This window comes from Balaenoptera musculus, chromosome 3 (genome assembly GCF_009873245.2).
Source record: "Balaenoptera musculus isolate JJ_BM4_2016_0621 chromosome 3, mBalMus1.pri.v3, whole genome shotgun sequence".
Taxonomy (NCBI): Eukaryota; Metazoa; Chordata; class Mammalia; order Artiodactyla; family Balaenopteridae; genus Balaenoptera; species Balaenoptera musculus.
The window spans coordinates 170,693,041-170,710,394 of NC_045787.1; the positions used below are offsets into that span (position 1 = coordinate 170,693,041).

Consider the following 17,354-nt stretch of genomic DNA (forward strand, 5'->3'; position numbering starts at 1 on the left):
GCTGTGGGCTGGAGACAGGTGAGGGCTGCAGCATTGGGCCGAGGTCTCCCTGACCCCAGGGACCCTCCCCAGTCAGAGCTCTGGGGTGCTGGGCAGCTGCAGGGAGTCCCATGGGCCCACTCGCTGCTCTCGGCCGCGGATCCTCACAGAACCGTCCTGGGATGGGGGTGATCGAAAGAAACAAACAGGATGGGCACCGGGCCTCAGGGCTTTGTGCCCCCTGCCGCTGGCCCTGTCTGCGTCCTGCCCTCTGTTCTGGGCTGCGGGTTGCAGGGGCTGACGCAACAGGGAAGAGCAGCGTTTCGGGGACAGCCAGAACGCTCGCCAAGGCTGGAGGAGGAGGAGCAGGGTGGGGCCCGGGGCCCCATGGGGGCGGCCCTCCAGGTGGGGCCACAGCACGGGCAAAGGCCCTGGGGCGGGCCCTGTGAGGCACTGGAGGCGGGCTCTGGGACAGTGAAGGTCCAGGCTGAGGAGCTGAGGGCAGGCCAGGGAGGGCGTGGGGGGCACAGAGTGGGCAGCCAGCCTAGGTTTCCTCCCTGCGATGCGGGGACCTCTGAACCTCGAGTCTCTGCTGTGGGCATCCCAGGGGCAGCCGTGGTCCCTGCTAGGCCCAGCTGGGCACGTGCTTTGGGGGGACAGTGCTCTGGGGGAAACTGAGGCCGGGGCCAGGAGAGCGCCCGGGGCAGGCAGGGGGCGAGCCAGTGGCAGCCGGCAGGCGTTGTTGACAGCCCTCTGTGGTAGATTCCGCCCCGTTCAGTAATTCTCCGCGCTTTGCCAGTAATCGTCCTGACTTACCAGGCAGGCATCATTTCCTGAAAGTCAGCCGGCCTTAGGGGAAGTAGGCGCAGGCGGTGACTAAACCAACATGCAAATGCGGCCGGGCGGGCTGAGGGCTGAGGGCCGGCGGGCTGAGCCACCCGCGGTCATGAGGCAGCTGCTCCCACCGCTTTCTCGGGACCCAGCGGCCACCATGTCCCAGCTGCGCTTCTGGCTGCAGTTTGCAGCCCTTGGCAAGGTAACCCTGGGCTCCTGCCTGGCGAGGGGGGCCGGGCTGGGAGGGCCCGTGGGAACCGCCGGGAACAGCCGGGCTGGGGGCGGGGGGAGGGCTCCCCCAGCCTGCTCCGTCTGGCTTTTTTTTGGCAGCGAGGGTGACCCTGCTGGAGTTTTCCGAGCAGAGCCACGTGGACTGTGGGGACAGCCAGGGAGGGCAGGGGGCTGCAGGGGGCTGGAGCCGTCCCACCTGGAGTCTTGTGGGCGCTCCGTGTCCTGGGGTGGTGGCAGTGGCTCTGTGGGCCGGGGCGGGGCATGGTTTGAGACGGGCTCTGATTGGGCAGGTAGGATCGGTCCCCGTCCCTCCGTCTCTCTGTCTCTCTGTCCCTCTGTCTCTCCGTCCCTCCTCAGGGCCCCTGCCCAGGGCCAGTGAGAGGACCTGTGTCCGAAGAGTGTTTCTGGGGTCGCTTTCCTGGCTGGGAGGGGGTGCTGAGCAGACCCAGAGCCAGGTCCAGTCTGGGGGCCATCCTGTCCCAGCCTGCTGGGCGGTGGCAGAGATGAGGTGGGGGGGTCACTGCGTGGGCAGCTCCTCACTGGTCCAGGGTCCCCGACATGATGAGAGGCAGTAAGCACAGTGGGCGACCCTGTGCCCTCCTGGCCCCTCAGAACTGTCGGGGTAACCAGCCAACTCCCCCGCACTGGGGCCCGCAGTGGGAAGAGCAGGGCGGGGGCCTGGGATCCCGGAGGAGTTCCAGGTGGGGACGCAGGTCGGGAGGTGAGCCCGGGGAGGAGTGGACACAGGCTGCCGGGTTGGGGGCTCTGGTGAGGGCCTGGGAGCTACAGCCCTGCCCTGACCGGGCCCTGGGGACCCAAGGAAGGTGATTCTGGGTTTGGGTCATCTTGGAGGTCTCCTGTGGCTGCTGGGAGTCAGGTCCCAACACTGGCAGGCAGCCCACCGGGGGGGGGGTCCACTCTCACTCCCATCCAGCGACCCGCCCTCCACGGTGGGGAGGGGGAGGGACCTCGGGAGCCCCACCCCCACCCCCTGGGGACCCAAGTGAGGCCCACCTCCCTTTGCCCCCAAGGATCCAGGGGCCCCCAGACGATGCCGGCTGCCCATCAGGGCATCTGGTGGAGACGGTGTCCACAGACTGGGGAGAGAACACCCACTTTCTTAATAAATTGTATTTTTTAGAGCAGTGTTAGATTTATAGAGAGGCTGTGAATCAGTTCAGAGGGTCCCCGTGTGCCCACGACCGGCCCCTCGGCGCCGCCCACGTCCCAGCTGATGGGCCCGTGTTCATACGTCATCCTCAGCCAGAGTCCACGCTGCCCCACATCGCCTCTGCCCCAGGACCACTGTGGCACCAGGGCCCCCAGGCTGTGCCGGTGTCGCCCGCTCTCCTGGGGTGGGCTGGGGCCCTGGGCAGTCGTGGGGAGCCCGGGCTGGGACTCCTGCAGGACGTCCCCAGTCTGGGTTTGTCCGGTGTTTTCTCGTGGTCTCACTGGGGCCATGGGTTCCCCGGGGGAGACCTCGGAGGGGAGGTGCCCTTCCCAGCCATCACCCCAAGGGTCCCTGCTGCCGACCTTGACCTGACCTCCTGGCTCCTCCACGGGGGGCTTCTTCACCTGCGCGCTGTCCTCCTGGGAAGGGTCTCCGTGCTCAGCCCTCACACAGGGTGGCCCCCGAGCGCCCCTTTCAGCCCCTGCCTCTGCCATCTTCGGGGCTGGCCCCCGAGGTCCCGCCCGGCTCCCTGCCCACTGCCCAGTGACTGTTTCACCTTTGGGAAGCAGGCCCACCTCTCAGGGCTCCAGGGCCCAGGGTCATCGTCACCCTGACCAGGCTCGGCAGAGCTCGCTGGGAGGGCCACGCTGGTCCCAGAGGGATTTTCGCAAAGACAGCTGTCGCCGCCTGTACCCGGACCCCACCCCAGCCAGCCTTCGGAGTCTCTGGGGGTCACTACCCCATGTCACTTCATGGGGTCCGGGCGGCCAGCTTCTGCAGCCCCCCCTTCCCTGGCATTGTCCACCAGGCCCGGGATGTGCCACCGCTGACCCCAGCTGACCGGGGGTGGGGTAGGGAGCAGGCTTCGGGGTCAGCAGAGCCAGACCCACTGCCGCCGCCTCAGTGTCCCCCGAGATGGATGCTCTGGCCTGTTGAGTCACCAGGCTTTCGCATGGGGGTGCAGGGTGCCCCAAGGAGCATCGTGGAGCACCTGTTCCCTGCTCTGGGGTTGGCATTCCCCGCCTGCTTCTTCCCAGGCCGCTGCCCGGGCCTGAGCCGGTCCTGCTAGACACCGTCTGCCATGCCCCCATCTCCTTGCCTGGACTTGCCCAGGTTGCCAGGTCCTGCGGCCGCAGGCGGTGGGGGGAGGTTGGGGTCTGCCCCCCTTCCGTGGGACCAGACTGCACGTGGCCAGGGGGCAGGGGCCAGGAGGGGCCTGGTGGGCAGAGTGCCCTCCTTACAAACCGCCAGAGCCAGGGCACCCTGGGCAGTGGGAGGCGTCCACAGGGGGCCCCCAGCCTTATACCAGCTGAGCGGGCCCCACCCCTTCCTGCCAGGCCCGCTGTCCTTTTCGCACAGTGGTCTCAAGCCTGCTTGTTGGGGGTTGTGCACGCACCAGCATCTGAGCACGGGGTCCTGGGAAAGCTGGACAATGTTGCCTGGAGGTCCCGCACCCCAGGGCATGGGGGACTGATTCCCATGCAGATCAGTAGGAGGGGAGCCCCAGAAACATGGCCCTCATTGAGGGGCCGTGGGGCAGGACTGGGCACTGGCTGAGATCAGGGGCCTGTTCTCGGTGACCTGGGACTGCGGAGACCTGCCCTCCACCCCCAGAAGCCAGCTCAGTTGTGGCCTCCAGGCCTGAGCTGGGCACATCGGGTGGACCCTAGGCCCAGGCCCACCTTTCCTCCCCAGAGTCCACTGATCTGAGCCCCCAGGGCCCCAAGACCCCCACCGGTCAGCCCTGCCCACCCTCCTGGCCTTCTCTCACTGGTTAATGGGACACCACACCCTCTGTCCCAGCCCGCCCGGCCGCGGCCTTCCAACAGCCCTGATGGGCTGAGATGTGTGAACAGTACACGGGGCCGGGGGCTCCCAGAGGGCCGCTCTCCCTCCTCCTTGGCCCCTGCCCTGCTCGGGAAATGCTCCAGCTGATGGGCCCGCTGTGGCCACAGCCCACCTGGCTCCACCCATGGCAGGCAGGCGGGGGTGGGGGGGGGTCCCTCCCTGGGGGGGTCGGCTGAGGGCTGCCCCGCATCCGAGCCTGGAGGGGCTAAGGGAGGTGGGGGGCCTGCACCTTCCCCAGCTCTGGGCTCGGGGGGCTGTGCTGCACTGCCCTCCCCAGGTGGCAGGCGGCATGGGCACCGTGACCCAGCAGGGGACCCTGGTCCAGAAGCTCCAAGGGGCTGGCTCTGCATGTCCCCACGTCCAGCACAGGCCAGGCACACTCAGGAGCTCCATGCCTGCGACCAGGACTGGGAGGGAGGGAGGCCGGTACGGGAACCCCTGGCGCTGCACCCGATTCCCTTTGTTTATTTATTTTTATTTATTTATTTCGGCTGCGTCGGGTCTTAGTTGCGGCACGCGGGGTCTTTGTTGCGGCACACGGGGTCTTCGTTGCGGCACGCAGGCTTCTCTCTAGTTGTGATGTGCTGGTTTTCTCTCTCTAGTTGTGGCGTGCAGGCTCCAGGGCGCGTGGGCTCTGTAGTTTGCGGCACGCAACCTCTCTAGTTAAGGCGCACAAGCTCAGTAGTTGTGGCGTGCGGGCTTAGTTGCCCCGCGCAGCATGTGGGATCTCAGTTCCCTACCCAGGGATCGAATCCCCATCCCCTGCATTGGACGGTGGATTTTTTACCACTGGACCACCAGGGAAGTCCCCCAATTCCCTTTAAATTTAGGTTTAGAAACTGTAACCTCCACGGCAGCAGATGTCTCCTGAAGCTGTGGCGGTCCGTGCGTCCTGGCATCCCTACACCGGTGTCACCTCCTCCACGGCGATGGGCCAGGGCAGGCACGGGGTGTCCGTCACCTTCTCCCGGTGTCCCCTGAGTAGAGTCCAGCGCAGAGCCTGTGGGGTCTGGTTTCTCTCACCTCCACTTGCCTTTTTCCTTTTTTTTTTTTTTTTTTCAAACAGCTTTATTGATATGATTCACATATTGTAAAACTGACCCATTTGAAGTGCATAATTCAGTGTTTCCAGTGCATTCGCAGAGTCGGGCAACCATCACCTCTGTTTAGTTCCAGAACATTCTCATGGCCCCAAAAAGAAGCCCTGTCCCCATCAGCAGTCACCCCACGCCCTCCCCAGTCCCTGACAACCAGGAACCCCCTCTCTGTCCCTTTGGATTTGCCTGTTCTGGACGTTTCCCATGAATGGAATCACACACCTTCTGTGTGTGTCCTTCTGCGTCTGGCTTCTCTCACTGGGCGTCGTGTCCTCAGGGTCCGTCCACGTGGTAGCGAGCGTCAGTGCGTCACCCCTTTCTGTGGCTGAGCAGCGTCCACCACGTGGCTGGGCCTCACAGCTGCCCTCACCCGGCCTGTCTTGCAGGACTCCTCGTACCTCGATGACCTCTCTAATGCCTCCATCTTCTCCTCGTCCGTGGACTCCCTCTCGGACATCGCAGACACACCTGACTTCCTGCCCGCCGACAGCCTCAGCCAGGTGCCCACCATCTGGGACGTGAGCACTGGCCCCTCCGCCCATGACAAGGTCAGTGTGCCCCATCCTCGGCCGAACAGACACGGAGGAGGGTGTCACTCGAGGGTGCTCATGTCTCCCATGTAGGCCAGAGGATGCAGGGGCTCCCCGGGGGGAAGAGGGGCTCTGGCGAGCCCGGCATACACTAGTGGACACCGGTGGGCATATGCCTAGCTGCCCTGACGGGTTCAGTGCCCATGAAACCCCCGGGCCCTCGGGAAGGGTCTGGGCCCAGTCTGGGGCTGGCAGGGGGATACGAAGTGCCCAGAGTAGGTGCGGCAGGCGACCCAGGCCCGTCCTCGCCTCGCCAGGGCCCTCCTACCGGCTCCCAGCCTCCCGGGGAACCTGAGGTCCAGGCGGGCAGCTGAAACGCCACGCCCACTGCTGCTGCGGCCAGCCCTGCCTGCGGGAACCTGAGTCAGCCTTCCAGGAACCTGCGTCTGCGGCTGTTTGTTTGTTTTCATTAATTCAAAAAAAAAAAGGGAGAGGGAATTGAGAGTAGGTTTCAGACCTCCCTGTACCTCACTTCCATTTTATTTTCGTTTCAAAAAAACTTTTTTTTCCTTCCAGTTTTATTGAGATGTGATTGACATACAGCAGTAAGTTTAAAGTGTACATACAGAATGATGATTTGACTTGCATACATCATGAAATGATGACGACAATAAGTCGGTGAACATCCATAGTCTCATGTAGATACAAAATTAAAGAAATAGAGGGAATTCCCTGGCGGTCCAGTGGTTAGGACTCGGCACTTTCACTGCTGAGGGCGTGAATTCAGTCCCTGGTCAGGGAACTAAGATCCCACAAGCCACACAGTGTGCCCCAAAAAAAAGAAAAGAAAATTAAAGAAGTAAAAACCATATTTTTTTCCTTGTGCCGAGAACCCCTAGGGTTTACTTTCTTAAGAACTTTCATATATAACGTACAGCAGTGCAAATTCTATTTATCATGTTGTACGATGCATTCCTAGTACCTATTCATCTAGTACCTTATGTATCCCTAGTACTTATGTATCTACCAGATCTAGGTGGGCGGGCAGCAGGAAGGAGGCCGGTGGCCAGCTGAGGGACTTGAGGACCGCAAGGCGAGCCCCCCTGGAGGCCGGGGGCCCATAGAGGCACTTCCTCCTCACCTGTGGCCTGCAGGCTCATGCCTACTCTCCCCGCCTCTCCCCTCCAGCTGTTCCTGCCCAGCGGGCCGTTTACAGGCCTTGAGGACCCTGTGTCCTCTCTCTCCAGCACCCCACTTCTCGTCAGCTACCAGGTGAGCCAGGCCCCTTCCCTACCCCTGCCCACCCCTCCTGGGGACCAAGGAGGGCCACTCACTCAGGCACCTGCTGTATGCGGGCCCTGGGCCGGCTTAGAGGTATGGTCTGCCCGTTATACAGATGGGGAAACTGAGGTCCCAGGGAGGCACCATGCTGGGAGGGGGGACCTCTCCCTATCGCTCCGAGTCACTGGGCTGGCTGGTGGGCCAGGCTCCTGCCCCTGGCGGGGAGGCTGGCGTGGTGCAGGGGACAGTACCGTCCCCAGCGTGACAGCACCTCGCCCTCAGTCTCAGAGTCAGCCCGAGGAGGACGATGATGCCGAGGAGGATGAGGCGGAGGAGCTGGGCCACGCGGAGACCTACGCCGACTACGTGCCGTCCAAGTGTGAGTGTCCTGTGGGAGAAGACCCCCAGCAGCGGCCACCGGGCTGCACAGCCTCACGGGGTCTGTGTCCTCCGGCCAGGGGCGCCCATCTCCGGGATCCCTGATGGTCCCAGGGTCCCTTAAACCGCCAAGGCAGGTGTGGGAGCTGTGGGAGGGCTCCGGAGGGGCGGTTCTGTAATCGGGGTTGTGCTTCTCACTCGGCACAAAACCGGAGATAGGCGGAGGGGGCAGTGGAGAGGTCAGCCGCCTTCCCGCTCTGCACCTATGGGCCACGCCCCCGACCCTGTCCAGACCACACCCCGACCTGCCCCCCCCACCACCACGCCCTTCTAGCCAAGCTTGGGAAGCAGCACCCGGACCGCGTGGTAGAGACCAGCACGCTGTCCAGCGTTCCGCCGCCGGACATCACCTACACCCTCGCCCTGGCCTCCTCCGACAGCGGGGCCCTTTCCGCCCTGCAGCTAGAGGCCATCACCTACGCCTGCCAGGTGATCCCGGGGTCTCCCAGCAGGTCTGCGTCCGGTGTGGGGGGGGGGTGTCAGTGCCCACCCTGACCCTGCCGCACGCCGACCCCTGTCTCCTCCCCCACCCCCGCAGCAACACGAGGTCCTCCTCCCCGGTGGGCAGCGCGCGGGCTTCCTTATCGGCGATGGCGCGGGTGTGGGCAAGGGCCGCACGGTGGCCGGCATCATCCTGGAGAACTACCTGCGGGGCAGAAAGAAGGCCTTGTGGTGAGCTGTCCCTCCCTGGGCGCGGGGCGGGCCGGCAGGTGGGCAGGGGGTTCCTGAAGCCTGCTGGCCCGCACCCCCAGGTTCAGCGTCTCCAACGATCTCAAGTACGACGCGGAGCGCGACCTGCGGGACATCGCCGCCCCTGGCATCGCGGTGCACGCGCTGAGCAAGGTGGGTGGCCCGCAGCCCCTCGCCTGGTAGGGGTGGGGGTCCCGGAGCGCGGGAGCACGGGCGTGGCTATGCCCCGGCGCGCACCAATGCCCGGCCCTCTCCCCAGATCAAGTACGGCGACAACACTACCTCAGAGGGCGTCCTCTTCGCCACCTACTCCGCCCTGATCGGGGAGAGCCAGGCAGGCGGGCAGCACCGCACGCGCATCCGGCAGATCCTGGAGTGGTGCGGCGAGGCCTTCAACGGCGTGGTATCCTGGCCGCGACGAGGGGGGCGGGGCCGAGCGCAGGGGGCCGGGAGGGGCGGGGCCGAGCGCAGGGGGCCGGGAGGCCTTGGTCCTGGCCGGCGCTGGAGGGGGCGGAAGCGCGGGAGGAATTCCCGGCAGGGAGGGCCTGGTGGCTCAGGCTCGCCCTCAGGGACCGCTGTTACCCGCCCCTGGCCGTCTGGCTCGGCCTCCTGGCTCCAGCCGGCCGGACCCGTAACCACAGGGTCGGGGTGGTATTTGCTGCCACACCGCGGGCGGCGGGGCCGGAGGTCTCGGGGCGCAGAGCACTTCCGCCCCCGTCCTTGTCCGGCCCCCAAGCTGGTCCCACCCAGGCTCCGTGGGGGCGGGGCGGGAGGCAGGCCAGGAGAGCCAGAGCACAGCTAGGCCAGAGGCCCCGCTGCTCTAGCTCTGCCAGCTGCTGTGGGTCCCAGGCCCTTCCTGACTGGGCCGAAGCCCCAGGCGTCTCCCTCCTTTGCTCTTCAGCCTGAGATTACTTTCTTTTTGCTCCCACCAAACTGTAGGAAACAAAGCATAGGAAAGTCCACCAGGGACTGCCCTGGTGGTCCAATGGTTAGGACTCCTCGCTTCCGATGCAGGAGGCACGGGTTTGATACCTGGTCGGGGAACTGAGATTCCGCAAGCTGCCTGGTGTGGCCAAAAAAGAAAAAAAGGGAAGTCCATCAAGCTGTAGGAAAAAGAAGTATAGAAGACTATAAGCTAGAGTCTGATGCTTGTCAGCTGTTAACGTTTTCTTGTTTCACGCGTTCTTCTTACCAGTAACAGCCTTCAGGCCAACCCCCCTCGGCCTTCTCCACAGCTTCTCCCCACCTCCACACACACACACACACGCACGCACGCACGCGCGCGCGCAGTGAGATGCCACAGCTTCCCCTGGGGATTTCTGCAGGGGCCCTTAGAGGACCCTCAGGCTCTATCTCCCTGGGATTCACCCTTGTTCCCAGAAGTGGGGTGACTGCACTTTCCCGAAGCTCCCCTCGCTCCCTCCGATGAGACAAGGCCTGTGGGCCCTCTGTTCACGAGGCATTGTCTGTTCAGAGCTCCCATGAGCCAGAAGAAGCAGCAGGGTTACTGATGCTTCTGGGCGCCCGGTGTCAGGTGACACCTCAGCTCAGCAACAGCGGCATAAAAAAATAGCAATGTTAACCTCACACCTTGGGGGCTGCCTGACGGCATCAGGCTAACCTCACTCGTGTTTCCACTAATCCTCCATCGAACCCCTATACACACGTGTGGACACGTGCGCGTGCGTTTGGCACTCACACCTTGTCTTTCAGGTAGGTTCGTGACAGACATACTTGTCTGTAACTTGCTCTTTTTCCCCTGAAAACATTAATTACTTTCTGTGTCTTCCAATTCCTGTCCGCGTTGTTCGGGGCCTAGAGGCTGTTTCCCTCTGGCCTTGGTGGCCTCACACACCCCAAGGACCCTACCCCATGGCCAGATCCCCCCAGGCACCTTCCGGAGTTCCCCCCAACCAGGAAGGGACCACTTAGGGCATCGTGGTGGGTCTGTGGGGCGGCCCGCCTTCCAGAACAGTCCTTAACCCACGCCCACCCCAGATTGTGTTTGACGAGTGCCACAAAGCCAAGAACGCCAGCTCCACCAAGATGGGCAAGGCCGTGCTGGACCTGCAGAACAAGCTGCCCCTGGCCAGGGTGGTCTACGCCAGCGCCACAGGTGAGGGCCTGGTCGTCGATGAGCGATGCCTGCCCTGGCGCAGCTGTGTGTGGGAGGGAGTCGGGGAAGCGTCCAGTTTGCAGCCCAGCTCCTGCCAGGCCCTGTTCTCAGACGCCAGCCCCCGTCAGGGGCCTCCCCTCTGCCAGCTGGCTGTGGGCACTTTCCCAAGAGGCTCAGGTCCCCATTCCTGGTCCTCGTGCCATTTCTGGGGCCGCACCCGAGGCCCCCGACCTTCCCAGGTCAGAGGAGCTGACGGTGGCTCCCCCCTCCCCCAGGTGCCTCTGAGCCCCGGAACATGATCTACATGAGCCGCCTGGGTATCTGGGGCGAGGGCACGCCCTTCCGGACCTTCGAGGAGTTTCTGCATGCCATCGAGAAGAGGTGTGCTCTTTACCCCCACGCCCATCCCCCACGTGATGGGAGCGGGGGCCAGGTGTCACCCTCACACCTGCCCATGCTCCTCTGGCAGCCAGAGGGATCCTAAAATGCAAATCCCATCCTTTCTCTGCCTAGTACTTCCCATCGGTCTCGGGGGGAAAGGGCCCCCTCCCCAGTTTTCCTGCTCCTGTGCAGGCCCCTCCTTGGTCCAGGCAGACCACCTTCTGTCTGTTTCCAAGGCCCACCAGGCCGTTGGTGGCCACAGGGCCTTTGCAAGTGCTCTCTGCTCCATGTACCTGGCCCTTCTTCACCCTCCAGGGCTCAGTGCTGGGTGACAGCCCCTCCCCGGGTCGCTCTGTCCCTGGGTGGAACCTAGCATGTGGTCCCAGGCCATCGCCCAGGCAGCCTGTGTTCACCCGCAGGGGTGTGGGCGCCATGGAGATCGTGGCCATGGACATGAAGGTCAGTGGCATGTACATCGCACGCCAGCTCAGCTTCTCCGGCGTCACCTTCCGCATCGAGGAGATCCCGCTGGCCCCGGCCTTCGAGCACATCTACAACCGGGCGGCCCTGCTGGTGAGCCTCTGACTGAGTGGACAGCCTGCGTGTCCCCTTGGAGTTACGCCCCCGTCACCTTCGGCGTCTGCCCTTAAGGACACCACGGGGATTAGTCAGACTGTGGACGGGAGGGCGCAGCTGGCCCACCCGCCTCGGTCTTTGGCAGGAGCCCAGCATCTTGATCCTGTTCAAGTTGGGGATTGTGTACGGACTGTACGACCGCGTCCCCGCCTCCCCTCCCCACGATTCCGTGAGCACGTTGCCCCCAGGACAGGACCCAGAGCTGGTGGCCGTTTTCAGTCTGTCTCCGTGGGGCCGTCCTGGGCGCTGCGGGCTGGGCAGCACCTCCCTGGACCCACCTGCTCGCTGCCTGGATCCCCCCCAGTGTGACAGCCACAGATGCCCCAGACATGGCCCGGTGTCCCCTGGGGGCAGGACCGCCCTGGCGAGACCCCTGGTCTGAAGTGTGGGGAGTCGGAGGCCGCTGGCAGGGAGGGAGGGTGGGTGTCCCCGCCGCCTCGGGAGGCGGTGTCCTCTTGCCCCTGGGCTGCACGAGCGCCATTCCACCACGGCGTCGCCAGCATCACACTTGTTGTTTCCTGACATTTCCGACCGTCCAGCTATCGCCAGGGCCTCCCTGTTGCTCTACTTGCACCCCCCTTCCCTGGCCCACATTTCCACGGGGCGAGGGCAGCCGGGGTCCGGGCAGAGGCGGTGGTAGCGAGCTGAGCCGGGCGTGTCATTGCAGTGGGCCGAGGCCCTGGGCGTGTTCCAGCAGGCCGCTGACTGGATCGGCCTGGAGTCACGCAAGTCCCTGTGGGGCCAGTTCTGGTCGGCCCACCAGCGCTTCTTCAAGTACCTATGTGTTGCCGCCAAGGTGCGCCGGCTGGTGGAGCTGGCCCGGGAGGAGCTGGCCCGGGACAAGGTGAGGTGGGCTGTGCCGGGCCCCCTGCGTCCCTGTGTCAGGGGCGAGTGGGCAGAACCCGGCACGCCATGTCAGCCTCACGACCGCAGAGGAGCCTGCGCGTGGCTCGGTCGAACCTGCAAGGATGGGGCTGGTGAGGGCGATGCTGAGGCCCGGAAGGTTCTGGTCCCGCCTTGCCCCAGGCTCCCCCTGTGCAGGCTGGGCTGGCGAGTCCCCAGGAAGAACAGGGCGGAGGATAGGGGTGGGGGTCCGGGAGCTGAGGCTGGCTGTGGGCTGCCAGGTGGACTTTCCAGGTGGATCTGGGCTTGTCGGGGCCTGGCAGCCCGAGGGACACGGGTGGGAGGAGGGAGAGACTGAGGCCCACCCTGGGTTTCGGCTGCCGGGACAGGGCGGCTGTGGGGCCTGAGGCTTCCCTGGTGGCCCCTCTGGGGCCGCACTCCGGGGCTGGTGGTCGGGGCTCTGCTCACCACCCCCCACCCCCCGCAGTGCGTGGTTATTGGGCTGCAGTCCACGGGTGAGGCGCGTACCCGGGAGGTGCTGGGCGAGAAGGAGGGCCAGCTTGATGGCTTCGTGTCCGCTGCCGAGTGAGTGACGCCTGCGGCCTGGGGGGGAGGGTGGGGGCTATGCCGGGGACCCCTCCCTGTGCGACCCACCCTGGGGCCGACCTGTGGCCTGGCTCTGCCTGTGTTCCCAGCCTAGGGAGCGGCCCCGGCCCTCAGTGACCTTAGGCCCAGCTCGCCAGAAAGGGTAACCGTGGGGACCCCAGGACTCGGAGGGCGCTGGCCGAGGGTCCCAGGGCTTTAGAATGAGGCTTCCCGGCGCCCGCACCCACCCCCACCCCCACCCCCCCACGTGGGAACCGTGCCGTTTCAAGGACTGCACTGATTTTAGGGACTGGCCTTGGTGGTCCCCGAAGCCCCTGGCCTCCCTTCCCACCCTGGGTGAGGGTCCCAGCACGAGGCCCCTTGCCTGGCTCGCCTCATCCTGGCCCCTCCCCCTCAGCCCAGCGTCACCTCCCTTCCCGTGGGACCCCATCCTGGGAGCCACCCCCTCGGCCCTCAGAGGCCGTCAGCGCGTGTGGGCAGAACTGTGGGCCCTTTGACGGCGGGAGCCCCACCCAGCTTCCCACCCACGCTCCGTCCATTGCCCACCACGTGTGGGTGGGAACCCCGCCCCCCCCGCTCCCCCTGCCCCCCCTGCTCCCCCCGCCCCCATGTCCTTGCAGCTCCTTTCCCCTCCCACCAACCTTCTCTGAGCCCCTGCACCCAGACCCACCCGTGGGGCCCCCTGGCGCTGGGTGTCCCCACCAGAGCAAACCCACACACGGGACCCAACCCCTCCAGGTCTCCCAGTGAAAATAAACTCTGCTTTTCACTTTCAGAGGCGTCTTTCTGTCGCTAATTCAGAAGCACTTTCCTTCAACCAAGAGGAAGCGAGAGAGAGGACCGGGCAGTAAGCGAAAACGTAAGCGCCCGCCGCCCGCCTGGACCTCGGGCGCCTTGTGGCCTCCTCCCTTGCTCCTGCCGCCTCCCTCCGGCCTCCCTCCTTTCTAAGCCTTGATCTGGGTCGGCCCGTCACTCCCGCTGCTCCCTCTGCTGCTGGCTGCACAGCCACGTGGCCTGACCCCTGATGCCCTCCCCAACCCTCCAGGGCAGCTGCTCAGTCAGCTAAAAACCCCAGCGCTGCAGGATGGGGGTGTGGCTAGCGCATCCCCACGGCCTCTAGCCTCACCCCCCAGGAGGCGGGGCCTCGCACTCCCCAGGTGAAAGTGAGCCCGAGGCCGAAACCACACTGGTCCGGGGACTAGGGTGGAGCCCTTAAAAGCACCCCGGGACGGGGGAGTGGCCTCATAGCACCTTCTGGCATGCACTGCCCGCTGTTCCTCTAGGCAAAGACTGAGCATCCACTCCCAGGGGGGAAGTAGGGCTCAGAGAGGCCAGGCAACTTACCTGAGGGTACACGGCCAGCCTCGGGGGGGGCCCAGTCCTGCCCCTCCCACTTCCTGGGACCGGCCTTCCGGGTGTCCTGGAGGGTAGCCTAGTTACGTAGACCCCTGGACTGCCACCCCATCAGGGCCTGGGCTCATCCTCTGGCCGACCCACCCAGGGCCGCCCTGTTGAGGGGTGGGCGTGTGGCCTCCCCAGGCACCACCCGAGGACACACTGCCGTGTCAGGAAGTCTGGCGGGGGTGTTAGAGATGCCCCTTTACGCCGCGCCCCGGCCACCAGGAGAGCCCAGACCTGCCAAAGGTGGATGGAGCAGGGGGCTCCGGCCCTGAGCCCTGACCATCCTGGCACCCGGGCCTGTCCCCGGACCGTGCCGCCAGGACAAAGGCGCGGGGCCAGGTGGAAGTGACTCCTGGCTGCTCCCCTGCAGGGCGGCCGCGGGGCCGCGGGGCCAAGGTGCCCAGGCTGGCGTGTGACGCAGCGGGCGTGATCCGCGTCAGTGACGACAGCAGCACGGAGTCGGATGGCGGCCTGGACAGCGACTTCCACTCCTCCCCCGAGTCCCTGATGGACGACGACGTGGTCATCGTGGACACCATCGGGCTCCCGGCCGACGACCGCGGTGAGGCCCGTGGCCGCCCCCACACCCTCCCCCCACGTCCCTGCTTCTCAGGCTCCGAGTGTGGGGGTCAGGGCGTGCGGCTAGGCAAGGGCTGGTGGGGCTTAGGGAGAAGGTTCTGGACCCCTGGCTCAGCCCCGCTCCCCAGAGACCCCTGTCATCCTCAAGGGCCAGGGCTGGGAACAGGACCTTGGGCAGGCGGCCTGGCCAGTCCCCCCTGACCCTCTGGCCCCACAGGCCCCCTGTGTCCCCCACCGCGGGACCTGCACGGCCCCGGTGTCCTGGAGCGGGTGGACCGGCTGAAGCAGGACCTGCTGGCCAAGGTGCGGACGCTGGGCCGGGAGCTGCCCGTCAACACCCTGGACGAGCTCATTGACCAGCTTGGGGGTCCGGAGTGCGTGGCGGAGGTGAGCTCTGGTGCCCCCTGGTGGCCAGCTCGGCGGTGGCGGGGGGGGGGCGGCTGCTGGGTCCAGCGTCCCGTGTCCTGCTCTACCCCTTCAGCCACTGCCACCCAGCTCCACACCCACCTCCCCCGCACGCCCCCCTGGGCCAGGGCTCCCAGCCCGGGCCTCCGGGGTCTGGGTGTGCTCTCAAGCCCCAAGCCTGACCCCCGACCCCGTCCCCCACCCTGTCCCCCCTCCCGTCCTTCCTTCCCCCTGTGTTCCTGTGCTCTTTCCTGGGACGTCCCTCTGGTGCCACCTCAGGTTCATCTTGGCCTAGGCGGCTGGGTTGCCATAAAAAAACTTAGGAAGATGCAGTGAACATTCCTGCTTATGGCCCCGTGGGCACCCGAGCCTGGCAAGAGGCCGGGTCCTGGCAGCCCCCTGCCACGCACACCCAAGAGCCCCAGGGTCCCAGGTGGGGGGATAGGGAAACTGAGGCCCACGGGGACCAGCCCCTGGGCGACCACAGCGGCTGACAGCCCGTCCCCTCGCCCCCACCACGGCCACAGATGACCGGCAGGAAGGGCCGCGTAGTGTCCCGGTCCGACGGGACAGTGGCCTTCGAGTCCCGGGCGGAGCAGGGCCTCTCCATCGACCACGTGAACCTCAGGGAGAAGGAGCGCTTCATGAGCGGAGAGAAGGTGGGGCGCGGGGCTGTGCCTGGAGGGCACCCCGTGCAGCTGCGCGTGGCCGGGAGGCACAGGGGTCCCGAGCGGCTGGCTGGAGGATCACCAGCCGTGTGTGGGGGTGTGTGCTGTGCTCCTGTGCCTGCGTGGGCCCTCACAGCGCCCCCCGGCCAGCCCCGCCTTCAGCCCGAGTCGCACGTGTCCTGTGTCGGTGCCTGGCCCGCCGCTTCTCTGGGCTGCCCCGTGGGAGCTGATGTCCACAGGCCAGGCAGACACTCCAGGGGTGACCCGGGATGGTCCAGATTCCATTCTAAGCCCTCGGAGACACGTTCACGGACACACACGTCTGAACTTCCTGTGTGGGTCACCCCAAATGCAGCCAGTTGACCCAGGGCACACAGGGCGCGGGGCGAGGAGGAGCAGGCTACCCGCCCTGCCGCCCCGCAGACCTGTCCCCGTCCACGTCCCTCTAGCTCGTGGCCATCATCTCAGAGGCCTCCAGCTCCGGCATCTCCCTCCAAGCCGACCGCCGGGTCCCCAACCAGCGGCGCAGGGTGCACATGACACTGGAGCTGCCCTGGAGCGCCGACCGGGCCATCCAGCAGTTTGGTGAGCCCCGCCCCCACCCCAGGCCACCCCACCCCGGGGCCTGCCTGGTCCCTAAAAGCCCTTTCTGCCTCCAGGCCGGACCCACCGCTCCAACCAGGTCTCCGCGCCTGAGTACATCTTCCTCATCTCGGAGCTGGCCGGGGAGCGCAGGTTTGCCTCCATCGTGGCCAAGCGGCTGGAGAGCCTGGTGAGTCGGGGGGCGGGGGGTGCCGGCGGGGCTGGGCCGGGGACTGGGTGGGGAGGCTCCCTGGGGAGGGCGGAGGGCGGAGGGCGCAGGGAGGAGCAACACGTGGGCAACGTGTGACCGCTTTCCCCATCCTGGGCAGGGGGCTCTGACCCACGGGGACCGCCGAGCCACCGAGTCCCGTGACCTGAGCAAGTACAACTTTGAGAACAAGGTACCCGAGGGGGGGTGGCCCAGGAGAGGAGGGTCCCCGGGGTGCCAGGACCCCGACACCTGGGGTGCCCCAGCCTCTGACGCGGCCCGCGGCCCTCACCCCTCCCCACAGTACGGCGCCCGGGCGCTCAGCTGCGTCCTCACCACCATCCTAAGCCAGACAGAGAGCAAGGTGCCGCTGCCCCAGGGCTACCCTGGAGGGGACGCCGTCTTCTTCCGCGGTGAGCTGGTGGACCCTCCCCACACACCCCAGGGGGACACGGGTGATGAGGGGGAGCCCCTGTGGGGTGGGGTGGGCAGGCGTGCGAGGCTCTCCTTCCCCACAGACATGAAGCAGGGGCTGCTGTCGGTCGGCATCGGCGGGCGCGAGTCCCGGTCCGGCTGCCTGGACGTGGAGAAGGGTGAGTCCCACGCCCCCGGCCCCGCACCTCCCGGGTGGGCGGACAGGGAGGGCCGGCCTGACGCAGCCTGAGGGCCCCTGTCACCAGCAGACTGCTCCATCAGCAAGTTCCTCAACCGCATCCTGGGGCTGGAGGTGCACAAGCAGAACACGCTCTTCCAGTACTTCTCCGACACCTTCGACCACCTCATCGCCGCCGACAAGAAGGAGGGCAAATACGACATGGGCATCCTGGGTG

The 17,354-nt window shown here is 65.8% G+C and overlaps 1 protein-coding gene across 7 annotated transcripts in view; it reads left to right on the top strand.

The window, feature by feature from the left end:
* The window catches only part of SBNO2 (strawberry notch homolog 2), a 43,844-nt gene that overhangs the window by 24,068 nt on the left and 2,422 nt on the right, over positions 1 to 17,354 (top strand). For 4 of the 7 annotated variants that reach the window (XM_036847062.1, XM_036847069.1, XM_036847068.1 and 1 more), the window contains 22 exons: positions 5,547 to 5,708; positions 6,879 to 6,962; positions 7,254 to 7,350; positions 7,684 to 7,838; positions 7,948 to 8,081; positions 8,162 to 8,252; positions 8,359 to 8,502; positions 10,098 to 10,215; positions 10,491 to 10,596; positions 11,016 to 11,169; positions 11,900 to 12,076; positions 12,563 to 12,660; positions 13,458 to 13,540; positions 14,453 to 14,644; positions 14,879 to 15,048; positions 15,594 to 15,725; positions 16,184 to 16,319; positions 16,394 to 16,506; positions 16,646 to 16,717; positions 16,829 to 16,937; positions 17,043 to 17,117; positions 17,205 to 17,351. In XM_036847062.1, the coding sequence (XP_036702957.1) occupies positions 5,547 to 5,708; positions 6,879 to 6,962; positions 7,254 to 7,350; positions 7,684 to 7,838; positions 7,948 to 8,081; positions 8,162 to 8,252; positions 8,359 to 8,502; positions 10,098 to 10,215; positions 10,491 to 10,596; positions 11,016 to 11,169; positions 11,900 to 12,076; positions 12,563 to 12,660; positions 13,458 to 13,540; positions 14,453 to 14,644; positions 14,879 to 15,048; positions 15,594 to 15,725; positions 16,184 to 16,319; positions 16,394 to 16,506; positions 16,646 to 16,717; positions 16,829 to 16,937; positions 17,043 to 17,117; positions 17,205 to 17,351 (2,749 nt within the window). Of the gene's footprint in view, positions 1 to 725; positions 1,016 to 5,546; positions 5,709 to 6,878; positions 6,963 to 7,253; positions 7,351 to 7,683; positions 7,839 to 7,947; positions 8,082 to 8,161; positions 8,253 to 8,358; positions 8,503 to 10,097; positions 10,216 to 10,490; positions 10,597 to 11,015; positions 11,170 to 11,899; positions 12,077 to 12,562; positions 12,661 to 13,457; positions 13,541 to 14,452; positions 14,645 to 14,878; positions 15,049 to 15,593; positions 15,726 to 16,183; positions 16,320 to 16,393; positions 16,507 to 16,645; positions 16,718 to 16,828; positions 16,938 to 17,042; positions 17,118 to 17,204; positions 17,352 to 17,354 lie in introns of those variants that run through there. The other 3 variants (XM_036847067.1, XM_036847065.1, XM_036847066.1) reach the window with 3 other exon arrangements.